Source organism: Procambarus clarkii, chromosome 13 (assembly GCF_040958095.1).
Source record: "Procambarus clarkii isolate CNS0578487 chromosome 13, FALCON_Pclarkii_2.0, whole genome shotgun sequence".
NCBI lineage: Eukaryota > Metazoa > Arthropoda > Malacostraca > Decapoda > Cambaridae > Procambarus > Procambarus clarkii.
The window spans coordinates 29,425,283-29,438,021 of NC_091162.1; the positions used below are offsets into that span (position 1 = coordinate 29,425,283).

Below are 12,739 nucleotides of genomic sequence, written 5' to 3' on the forward strand. Positions count from 1 at the left end.
TAGGTGGCATATTTTAGCCGCAATAGGGTAGGGAAGTGTGGCAAAAAAGGGGCATTGGCAGAGCCTTCGCCAGATGAGGTCTACTCCGCCCGAGCTGTCAGACGGCAGTTGCCACAAATATATTATTACCTAATTATTTCAATGTCTCTGATTGATTTTTTCTTAGTTTTTTGCAGTAATATTATTCCATACAGTGAATTGTGGTATATTTATATTATAAAATGTGTGAACCATCGCTGTACTCAAAATTATGGTGTGCATATTAGTGATTCAATTATTATGTTCATAAAACAATAAACAAATAGTTTTTCTGTTGTTACACTATATACACAGGTTATATATAAGTATTTGCATGTTTTGTACACCATAACGAACTACTAAGTTGGTCTTGTGAGTCAAAAAGCAACGAGGAGTGACCGCCAAACACCAGCGAGCCACTCACTGCCACTCCCACCCTCAACACCACCTCACTCACCCTCATTCACCTCCTACAATACTCTTTCTGTATTTATTCACTATACACAGACGTTATATATACGTATTTACATGTTTTGTTCACCATAATTGTACATCTAAGCTTGTATGGTGAGTAAAGGCCACAAAGACGTAGCTACTCACACAGTCAGCTAATCGGCGGCCGCCCTCAAGGCCAGACGCACTAATATTTGTCCTTCAACAATACTGTTTGTGGTGTTATTACGCTATATACACATATTATATATAAGTATCTACCTGTTTTATTCACCATACCTGAACAAATAAGCTGGTATGGTGCCCAAAGACTATTGTGGTCACCAGTAAACAACATGATAAGTCATGCAGACGACGCCACCGCCCTCACCAAAATGGCGGCTCCCAACCTACTCCTCTTGCTGTTTATACCCTATATACACACATTATATATAAGTATCTACATTTGTGTTCACCATATCGAACCACTAAGCTGGTATGGTGAGTGCAGTCAATAAATGGTGGCCACACACAGTCAGAAGACGACGCCACAACCCTCCCTCGCACAGCCTTACGCCTCCCTCCATGGAGCACAGCGCTAAATATCACCACAATCCTGCTATTATCAGAATCCTGGTCAGTTTTATGACAGTCAGGGGGCTTCAGTAATACTCTGCTAAATAATAGCAGTATCATATATATTTTGGTATTTATAGGCGATGCTGTGGTCACAAGCTGAACAGCGGTGCTGTGAGCTCGTGCTGCGTGCGCCAGCCTTGGTGGCTTGCTCAATACTGACGCTCTCACACCCAAGAATATTGGCCTGGATTTTTTTTCTAGGTGGCATCTGGCAACTATCGGTCATGGCTGTACTATAGCTGCCCCTATCCCAGGCGGGGAGTTTAAATTATAGCGCTAGACACGAAATCATATATAAATGATGTGCGCGGTTTCGGTTTTGTCACTGATATCATTTATATATGATATGCGCGGTTTGAGGGGTTAAAGCAATAGACTGGGAGGCCTATGAAGCAAGAACGGAGGACTTTTGGACATGCAGATTTGTAAACCTCATTCTGGAGACATTCTTGTATCAACACATAAAGCAGGCCACAAGAGTGAGGAAGGAGATCTACCGTCAGTACTGGATCTAGTATTCACCAGGAAAGAAGAAGAGATATTTGACATCCAGTACCTTCCTCCCTTGGGAAAGAGTGATCATGTCCTGTTGTACATTGATTATGCCTTAAGATATTATCTAGAAGAAAATGGGGACATTGAAACAGTTGATAAACTCGATTTAAGGAGAGGCAACTATGGGGAACTTCGAAATTTTTTTAAGGAGTGTAATTGGACAGAATTGTTGCTAGGCAGGGAAGTAAGTGAAATGTATGCCAAATTTTTAAAAATATACGAGGAAGGCACACAAACATTCATACCAAAACAGAGATGCAGGGCCAGAAAACAGGATTGGTTCAACAGAAATTGTGAGAGGGCAAGAGACCAAAAGACTCAAAATTGGAATCAGTATAGGAAGAGGCCAAACCCCCAAATATACCAGCGATACAAAGATGCGAGAAACAACTATACAGCAGTAAGGAGAGAGGCAGAAAGAAATTTTGAAAAAGGGATAGCGGATAAATGTAAAACAGAACCGGGCCTATTCTACAAATTCATAAACAACAAATTGCAGGTAAAGGATAATATCCAGAGGTTGAAAATGGGAAACAGATTCACGGAAAATGAAAAGGAAATGTGTGAAACATTAAATGAAAAGTTCCAAAGTGTGTTTGTACAAAATGAAATCTTCAGAGAACCAGACACAATAAGAATTCCAGAGAACAACATGGAGCGGATAGAGGTGTCTAGAGATGAAGTGGAAAATCTGAGCTCAGCATTCCACTTCACCTGATCTTTCAGGCATCCCTGTGTACAGGAATCGTAGCAGACGTGTGGAAACAGGCTAACATAGTTCCAATCTACAAAAGTGGCAGCAGGGAAGACCCCCTCAATTATAGACCCGTATCTTTGACAAGTGTAATAGTGAAAGTATTGGAAAAACTAATCAAAACTAAATGGGAAACTGGTTCACCTGGAGAGAAATAATATAATATCAGACAGACAGTATGGTTTTCGAACTGGAAGATCCTGTGTATCGAATTTACTCAGTTTCTATGATCGAGCCACAGAGATATTACAGGAAAGAGATGGTTGGGTTGACTGCATCTATCTGGACCTAAAAAAGGCTTTCGACAGAGTTCCACATAAGAGGTTGTTCTGGAAACTGGAAAATATTGGAGGGGTGACAGGTAAGCTTCTATCATGGATGAAAAATTTTCTGACTGATAGAAAAATGAGGGCAGTAATCAGAGGCAATGTATCAGAATGGAGAAATGTCACAAGTGGAGTACCACAGGGTTCAGTTCTTGCACCAGTGATGTTTATTGTCTACATAAATGATCTACCAGTTGGTATACAGAATTATATGAACATGTTTGCTGATGATGCTAAGATAATAGGAAGGATAAGAAATTTAGATGATTGTCATGCCCTTCAAGAAGACCTGGACAAAATAAGTATATGGAGCACCACTTGGCAAATGGAATTTAATGTTAATAAATGTCATGTTATGGAATGTGGAATAGGAGAATATAGACCCCCACACAATCTATATATTATGTGAGAAATCTTTAAAGAATTCTGATAAAGAAAGAGATCTAGGGGTGGTTCTAGATAGAAAACTATCACCTGAGGACCACATAAAGAATATTGTGCAAGGAGCCTATGCTATGCTGTCTAACTTCAAAATTGCATTTAAATACATGGATGGCGATATACTAAAGAAATTGTTCATGACTTTTGTTAGGCCAAAGCTAGAATATGCAGCTGTTGTGTGGTGCCCATATCTTAAGAAGCACATCAACAAACTGGAAAAGGTGCAAAGACATGCTACTAAGTGGCTCCCAGAACTGAAGGGCAAGAGCTACGAGGAGAGGTTAGAAGCATTAAACATGCCAAAACTAGAAGACAGAAGAAAAAGAGGTGATATGATCACTACATACAAAATAGTAACAGGAATTGATAAAATCGACAGGGAAGATTTCCTGAGACCTGGCACTTCAAGAACAAGAGGTCATAGATTTAAACTAGCTAAACACAGATGCCGAAGAAATATAAGAAAATTCACCTTCGCAAATAGAGTGGTAGACGGTTGGAACAAGTTAAGTGAGAAGGTGGTGGAGGCCAAGACCGTCAGTAGTTTCAAAGCGTTATATGACAAAGAGTGCTGGGAAGACGGGACACCACGAGCATAGCTCTCATCCTGTAACTACACTTAGGTAATTACACTTAGGTAATTACCTTCATCAGGGCTCTTGTAAACAGACACCATTTAAAAAAAAAATCGTGGGCCAAATTCCCAGGTGTGAGGGGCTTCAGTATTGAGTGAGCAACCAAGCCTGGCGCACACAGCATGAGCTCACAGCACTGCTATTCAGCTTGTGACCACAGCATCGCCTAAAAATGCCATAATATACTTGTTTATGCTATTATGTAGCGATGATATTATTACAGAAGACCCCTGACTGATAAAACTGACCAGGGTTCTGATAATAGCAGGATTGTGGTGATATTTAGCGCTGTGTGCCATGGAGGGAGGAGTAATGCTGTGGGAGGGAGGCTAGTGGCATTGTCTTCTGACTGTGTGTGGCCACCTTTTATTGACTGCACTCACTATACCAGCTTAGTGGTACGCTATGGTGAACACAAATTTAGATACTTATATATAACGTGTGTATAGAGGGTATAAACAGCAAGAGTAGGTTGGGAGCCACCATTTTGGTGAGGGTGGTGGCGTCGTCTGCACGACGCCACCGTGCAGACGACGGTGTTGTTTACTGGTTACCACAATGGTTTTTGGGCACCATACCAGTTTACCTGTACAAGTATGGTGAATAAAACAGATAGATATTTATTTATAATGTGTGTATATAGCGTAATAACACCACAAATAGTATTTATTTATTTATTTATTTATATATATACAAGAAGGTACATTGGGTTTGTGAGAATACATTGGATAGTACAGTATTTACATTCTTGTAAAGCCACTAGTACGCACAGCGTTTCGGGCAGGTCCTTAATCTAGCAGATAATTTTAAGTAGGTAATTTCAATCATAATTGATAAATGATAAACATACATTACAAGAGAAAAATGAAAAAAAGTATTGCTGGAGAAGAAATATTAGTGCGTCTGGCCTTGAGGGCGGCAGCCATCAGCTGACTGTGTGAGGTCCTACGTCTTTGTGCCTTTACTCACCATACAAGCTTAGATGTACAGTTATGGTGAACAAAACATATAAATGCGTATATATAACGTCTGTATATAAGAGCAAAAACAGTATGGTGGGTAGAGAATGGTGGCAAGTCAGGTGAGGTGAGGGAGGGAGGGAGTGGCAGCCAGTGGCGGGCTGCCACTGCCACTGCCACTCAGCATACCAACTTAGTGGTTCGTTATGGTGAACACGAATGTAGATACTTATATATAGCGTCTGTATATAGTGAATAAAAGCAAAAACAGTATTGTGGGAGGAGAATGTGGGTGAGTCAGGTGACTTGAGGGAGGGCGTGAGTGGCTGGCTGGTACACGGCGGTCACTCCTCTTCGTTACTTTTTGACTCATAATAGCAACTTAGTGGTTCGTTATGGTGAACAAAACATGCAGATACTTATATACAACCTGTGTATATAGTGTAATAACCGACAAAGTATTTGTTCACTGATTGATGAACATAATTGAATCAACAATATGCACACCATATTTTTTGAGTACAGCGATGATTCACTCATTTTATTATATAAATATATCAAACTACATACTATTGAATAATATTACAGCAAAAAAAACTATGAAAAATCAATCAGAGACATTGAAATAATTAGGTAATTATCTCTTTGTGGCAACTCCGGCCTGACAGCTGGCGAGCAACAGACCGCCTGGGACGCACGCTGAGTCAGCTCCTGTTTTTTGCCAGACTTCCCCTCCCTATAGCGGGCAATATATGCCACTTACGATTTTTTTATTATTTTTCCCATGATCAGTGAACACAAATTAACAGGTTAGGAAGAAAAAATAATTTTTTTTTTTTTTGGTATGCGCCTGTGGGTGTCAAATGGTATATAGCTATGTGCCATTTAACCCTTAAACTGCGCATGGCGTATATATACGCCCTGAGTAACATGTCCCACAGTGCGCATGGCGTATATATATGCCATAGGCCCGATTTAAATGGCCCGTGGCTACATGGGGTTCACAGTAGCTTCTTCAGGGCTCTTGTAAACAGATGCCATTTTTTTTAAAAATCGTGGGCAATATTCTCAGTTGTGAGAGGCACAGTACTGTTGGAGCAACCAAGGCTGGCGCACGCAGCATGAGCGAACAGCATTGCTGTTCAGCTTGTGACCACAGCATTGCCGAAAAATGTCAAAATAAATATATAATTGTTATTATTTAGTGATGACAATATTACAGATGACCCATGACTGTGATATAAATAACCAGGGTTGTGATAATAGCAGGATTGTTGTAATAATTAGCGCTGTGGGAGGAGTGATGCTGAGAGACGGAGGGAGACAGCATCGTTTACTGACTGTGTGGCTACCTGATATTGTTTGCATTCACCATACCAGGTCAGTGGTTCTCTATGGTGAACACAAATGTAGATACTTATATATAATGTATGTATTAGTGTAATAACAGCAAAAGGATTATGCTGGGAGGAGCCATATGGGTGACGGAGGTGACGTCGTCTGCACGACGTCACCTGCGTTCCTTCATTGATGGTCCTGGGCCTTGTTGGGCCCAGGAACTGGGCCTGTGTGTCCTTGGATTGGCTGTTGCAGTTTTTGTCTCTGCCTCGCGTTGGGGGTGTGCGTCCTCCGCCTCCCGGGTTAGGTCCCTCTTGTTTTTGTCTTTGGGTAGGTAGCTCTGGGAGCCGACGGGGCTTCCCCCCCAGAAAACCAGCGTTGAATGTAATGAAACGGCATTTTCTGGGTGAGACCCGGAGGCTCCCCGGCAACCCTCCCTTCCCGGCAACCCTCCCTCCCCGGCAACCCTCCCTCCCCCCGGTCGGCGGTTTTTCACGTGTTTTGATGCCCAGCCTCAGAACTGAGAGGTGCATTGCTGGTGTGGGGGTCTGGGGCTTCCCCTTTTCCCTACCGGGGAGGGGGGAGCTGTGCAGACAGCGGTGCAGCGATGTGTGACATCAAACTCGTTTGCCCGTTTCTGTTTGGAGAGTTCTATTCACTTGTTTGGCTTTTCGTCACAATTTGCACCACAATAAGGATTTGTTTTGGGATTCTTACCTTTCTGGGTGTCTGACCCGGTCAATGGCAGACATAGAATGCTTCCAACCACACAGGGGTTTCTATAGGCCATTGCTCCTTATGCCTCTTCTGAGGAGGGTCCGGTTCTGGCTCGTGGTCCCCGGTAGGCCCACAGAACTCCATACACATGACAGATGCCAAAGTCTAACATTTTCATAACAGCCTGGAAAGCTCCGGGGAGCCTCTAGGTCTCACCCAGAAAATGGCGTTTCATTACCTTTAATGCTGTTTTGTTTAATGACATCAAAAAATCTTTTAATTGTTAGGGTGGTGGAGATCAAGTAGAAAACACTTCAGTGTCAGGACCCGGTGTGATGGTAGAAGTGCGAAGGTTTGATGTTCCAGCAACATTTGACCAACTGATATTGACAGTTCTTACCCGTGTTGGGCCACCGGTTTCTTACACTCGTACAACTACTCCCAACAAGATTACCATCACTGTTCTTCAAAAAATGGGTAAAGTATATTTTATTTTATGTTGAACATAAGCCTGTTTTTCTGGGGGAGCTCTATTGTCTCCCAGAAGCTATCATACTGATTAACCCTTTAACTGCGCGGCCTATAAATATGACACCCCCCCCCCAGTGCGCAGGAAATAAATTCTCTTGAAAAAATTCTTTTGTTTTTTTTTAAAGTGTCAAAAACCCTTCCCTCAGTATGGGTATGTAAAAAAAAATCGAATTTGTACGTACTTTGGCTGATATGGGGTCCGTAAGTTGGCGTGTGACGTCATCATTCCCTGTTCGCCCATGACATACGCTCCCGGGGCCAGTAGGGTGCCCGGGGCGGGACGCACCAGTTGCCGCGAATATATTTTTGTTCATTTTTTGCGCACAGTTCCAAATACATTTTACTTGTTTTTACGTGCTAATCCTATGTATAATGAACACGTACACTATATTATGGCAGTAAAACATCCGTACTGTCTGAGGACACTGTGTTACGTGCATGACACTTGCGTACACATATGTTGCACATATTTACCATGTATCATGCTAATTTATGTATATATACAATCTATTTACAGACTATACACTGTCACACACTATATACATTCACGATCAATACACACAGAACACCGCGAGTGTGAGCTGTCACACCCAGCCAGCCCTCCCTCACTCCTCCAACATTGTATTCGCCAACATTCCTCCTCCCATCATACAGTTATTCACACCAATGTTTCATGTTCATTTATGTATATTTACAACATATGTACACACTATACACTGTCACACACTATATACATTCACCATCAACACACTCAGAACACAGTGAGTGTGAGCAGCCACACCCAGCCAGCCCTCTCTCACTCCAACTTCTGATGCTGTTATTACACTATACACACACACTGTATATACCCATGTACATGTGTGTTCCCCATAGCGAACCATGAAGCTAGTGTGGTGAGCAAAACAAGAGTGGCTGCCACACAGTGAGGGTACCTCAATTCTCTCCCTCCCTCACCAAAATTCTTCCTTCCACAATACTACGCTCAATGCTAATTATAACCACAATCCTGGTCACTAATTCCTGTAAATGAATAATTGACCACAAGTTTATTTTGAAAAGGAACCTAAAAAGTAGTTTGAAGATTCCTAAATGGACGAAATAATGCTGTGGTGCTGTGGCTAGCGCTGTGAACATCGTGAACAGCATTGAATCACTGATATTTAAACATTGTACCCAGTCATTATCACACTCAGGCTCTTCTATAATACTATCATGGCTAAATAATACAAGTTATATATATATATATTATGGCATTATTAGGCGATGCTGTGGTCACACGCTGAACAGGCAGTGCTGTGCGCTCATGCTGTGAGCACCAGCCTTGGTTGCTCACTCACTACTGAGGCCCCCACACCCAGGAATGTGGACCACGATTTTTTTTAAAGATGGCGTCTGTTTACAAGAGCCTTGAGGAAGCTGATATGAACCCCATGTAGCCACGGGAGTTTTGAATGGAACGTGAAAAATACAAATACACGGAGGCGCATTGCGCACCTGAAGCCTGGGCCTGCAGGCGCGTTGCGCAGTTAAAGGGTTAAGTGCCATACTACACGAGTGTCATAGTTGCCGAGTTCTTTCTTCCAACTGGAGACCACAAGCCAAAACCTGGTTCCCTCAGAGAGGCATAGGGAGTGATGGTCCATGAACACTTTACATTTAAAGGATATTATCTTTGTCATCATCCAGGGAAGGACCCAGAAAGGGTGCAGCCTGGTTGGGGACTAGGCTGTGGGGACATTAAGCCCCAAAATCATTGCAAGGTAACAGCAAGGTAACCGACTAGCTAGCTCCACCCTTCCCCTTGTTTGGGTGTATTGTTTATTTATTTTATTTATTTATTTATTTATTTATTTATTTATTTATATATATACAAGAAGGTACATTGGGATTGTGAGGATACATAATATAGTAATTACAATCTTGTAAAGCCACTAGTATGCACAGCATTTCGGGCAGGTCCTTAATCTAAGAAAATTTTAAGTAGGTAAATACTTGCAAAATTTATAAAAAATGATAACAGTTACAAGGTAAGAAAAAAAAGAAAAAGAAAAGATGAGAGAAAATTGTAGGTATATTAAAGCACATAGGTAAGCTCAGATTGATTGCAATGACAGCGTGAATGGTAGTTGACAAAAATTGGTAGGCACAATACAGCATATGGCTAGCACATAAAAGAAGACAGCAATGAACACAATGATAAGGATGTTTGGGTTAAATACATAAAAATTGGGAGATTGGGTAACACTAGCTACAGAACAAATTTAAAGCTCAGTGTAGGAAACTACGAAGATGAAATTAGGTACTTTTTGGTTTTGCTTTTAAATGAGGCAAAAGTTTGACAGCTTTTCAATTCACTAGGGAGTGAGTTCCATAGACTTGGTCCCTTAATTTGCATAGAGTGTTTACACAGATTAAGTTTGACTCTGGGGGTTATCAAAAATATATTTATTTCTGGTGTGGTGATAATGGGTCCTATTACATCTGTCCAGGGAGAGTTTCAGAGCATGGGAGGCTGGCTGGCTATTGGGAGCCAGCCGAGGTCAGGCGGGTCAACAACTGACAGTTCTTGACTGATGTTCGGGCCTGTCAGTCATCAGAGTGCTCTGGCTTCAATCTCCTGTATTGGTCAGGGTTACCTTCCGTGGGGCGTTCAGGACACTCTTCTGTTAGGAGGCTTCTTCTTTTGAGGTGGTACTCACCCTTGGGGGTAAGCTAGGAGTCTTGGGCTTTCCATCTTGCTTGGGTTTGGGGGTGTTTTTGGCTGATGGAGTACACTGTGGCTGACTCAACCTGTTCATCAGCTAGCAAACGGCGCTTCAATTTTTTTCCCAAGCTGCTTGGTTGCTGCTGAAAAAAAGGAAGTGAAAATATGAAAAATGCCTCCTAGAGGAGCAGTGCAAACAGCTCAGCAAAGGCAGAGGATGCTGAAGCAGCCTAGACAAAGACCCCAGCCAAGGGCTCCCACTGTGCTGACCTCACATCTTCTGAAAGCCACTGCACCAGAAGACCGAAGAATTGCCAGTCAGAGGCCAAACGACTATGAGGTCATCAGCCACCAAAGCAGCTGAAAGAGAGGATCTTGATCATGCAACTGTACCAGAGCAATATCACAGGGAGTGTGGGAGCAAAGTGGCACTCAATGAGGAACCCAAGAGCCTACCCCCCTTCCCCCAAGAAAACCTGCAACACTGTGGTAACCTTCCACCACTCAAGCATGTGGATATGACAAAAGCCAATCCCAGCCCCAAGAGAAGGGACAGTCTGCCAGCCAGGAAGAAACTAGGAACCCTGTAATGCACCCTGTGGGGGAAGAAAAACTGAGCGCGATGGAAGTTGGAACCATCCTAAGGCGTGAACCGGGTCCCACAGAAGGTAAGCGTCAAAAGCCTCCCAAACCTCCGCACGGGAAGGCTGAGAGGAAGAAAACCTCCAGAAGAACAAATCTGAGGAACCCTAAGGCACCCTAGAAATGGACTCAGGGGGGGGGGAAGGGGGGAGCCCCATCTGACACAAACTCATAAAGAGGAGGAGTGTACAAAAAACCCAGCCCGGCAGAAGAAGCCCCTGCACAGAGAAGGACCCAAGCGGGATCAAACGAAACCAAAGAGCTCCACACGGACTCTTAACCCAAGCTCCAGAAACTATTGCCAAAGGCCCCGGGGCAGAGCCCTCATCCATGCCCACTGCCTAAAAAGAAAAGGCAGAGTCCAATGGAAAGTCTTCAAAGAAGGGAGTCAGCTGGGAGAACCAAGAAGCCTTGGCGGGACAGAGAAGCTCAACTACCTCTGCACCCAGATCAGAAGGGGCAGTCCCCCGAAGTCACCTGAGCTTTGCCCCTGAGCTAAACCCCTGAACTCATTTGTTCATTTTTGTGTGACACGTCTCAGGTGTGGGTTATGTTTGCAATGAAATGGGTGGGGAGGTACGTGAATTGGTGTGTGCTTTCCTTGTCACTGCCAGTGTGTCGTCTGTTGTTTTGGTAAGTTTGTACTCACTTTGTTGTACTCTTCTAGTTGTGCTTGCAGGGTTGCACTTCAGCTCTTGGGCTCGCTTCTCACCCGTCATTCTACTGGTGTACACATTCCTGAGCTTCTCGAGCTCCTGCGTGTCTATGATTGCTCTTATTTAGGGTGTCAGTCTTCACCACTTTACTGCCTCCTGCATTCCATTTCCATACTAGTCTGCCACTGGACACATTCTTTCTGATGTCTGTGGTTCCTTTGGGTAATCCGCTTCCACCTGTGTCCCATTATGGGTATACCAGCCGTATTGATTCATCTTTCTTTTTCTAACCTGTCCATTTTCCTGAGGAATTGTGGGTGGTGGTCATATCTCTCGGTCTTGTGTTCCCAGGGTTGTCTTGTCTTGTGTAGATGTGGGGCTCGCTCATTTTTATCCAAAAACAAAACATTTTTAATACACATTGTGCGTATTTTCTGCCGGCAAATGCGGTAGGTAGGGCTCCTCCTTAGGTTTGTTTCCGGGTGCCCTTGGGTTTTTCAGATTCGTCTTTTCCTCGGCTTCCCCCTGGGGAGGTTTGGGAGGCCCTTGGTGCATACCTTCTGCGAGACCTGGTTTACACCTCTGTTGGCTCCGGTTTTGTTTGAGTTCTGTTCCTCTTACACTGATCTGGTGCATTACGTGGCTCCGGTGTCTTCCTGGCTGGCAGCCTGCCTCGATGACTGGTAGGCATTGGCTCCCTGCCGGTCTTCTTGTCTGTTAGCCAGGGTTCTGGTTCTTTCCCAGCCTGCTGGGTTCGGATTACTGGTAACTTTACTGAAGTCTCAGTTTGTTCTGTCCTGGGTTCGGCCTGGCTGGGCCTAGTGTGGGGTTCTCGGACTGCATTTGTTTCTCTCCCTCCTGCAGCTTTGCTCTTATTGCAGTCCCGCCTTCACCTGTTTTGAGGGAGACCTGGGTCACTCGGCGGTGTCGAACAGTTGTGAGGGAGGCAGAACTTTACCCTGCTGGTTTATCCACTGGGCAGCTTTTGACTTCGGGGCTGTTCTGGTATCTTCAGAGCAGCCTCTTTTGCTGTTCTTGCGATTGCTGGGATCGTTCTCCGGTGTCCTTGCATCGGTTTGCTGCATCTCTGGCTTCCTCTTCTGGTATTTGGGGTTTGGTGCCATGGCGCCTTCCTTACGTTGGGCTCACACCACAGTGTGGGAGTTTGTGGTGGTGTGGCATGGGTTGTGATTTGGCTTCCTCAGGCCTCAGTAATCAGGCTCTTTCAGACTTCTTCCCCTGTGGTTCATTGTCTCAACCGGGGGGGAGGGGTGATCTCTCCTCTGTGGCTCTTTGGGGTCTTGTTGCTGTGGGTAACTCTTCTGCTGAGTTCTCAGTGTTTAGCGCTCATGTTCACGTTCATGGAGTGTCCAGATGGCCTGTCACGGTTCA

The 12,739-nt window shown here is 43.9% G+C and overlaps 1 protein-coding gene across 1 annotated transcript in view; it reads left to right on the top strand.

The window, feature by feature from the left end:
- Positions 1–12,739, top strand: part of LOC123757291 (transforming growth factor beta receptor type 3) — a 720,483-nt gene that overhangs the window by 510,033 nt on the left and 197,711 nt on the right. The window contains 1 exon segment of the mRNA XM_045740847.2: positions 7,102–7,291. Within this exon segment, the coding sequence (XP_045596803.2) occupies positions 7,102–7,291 (190 nt within the window).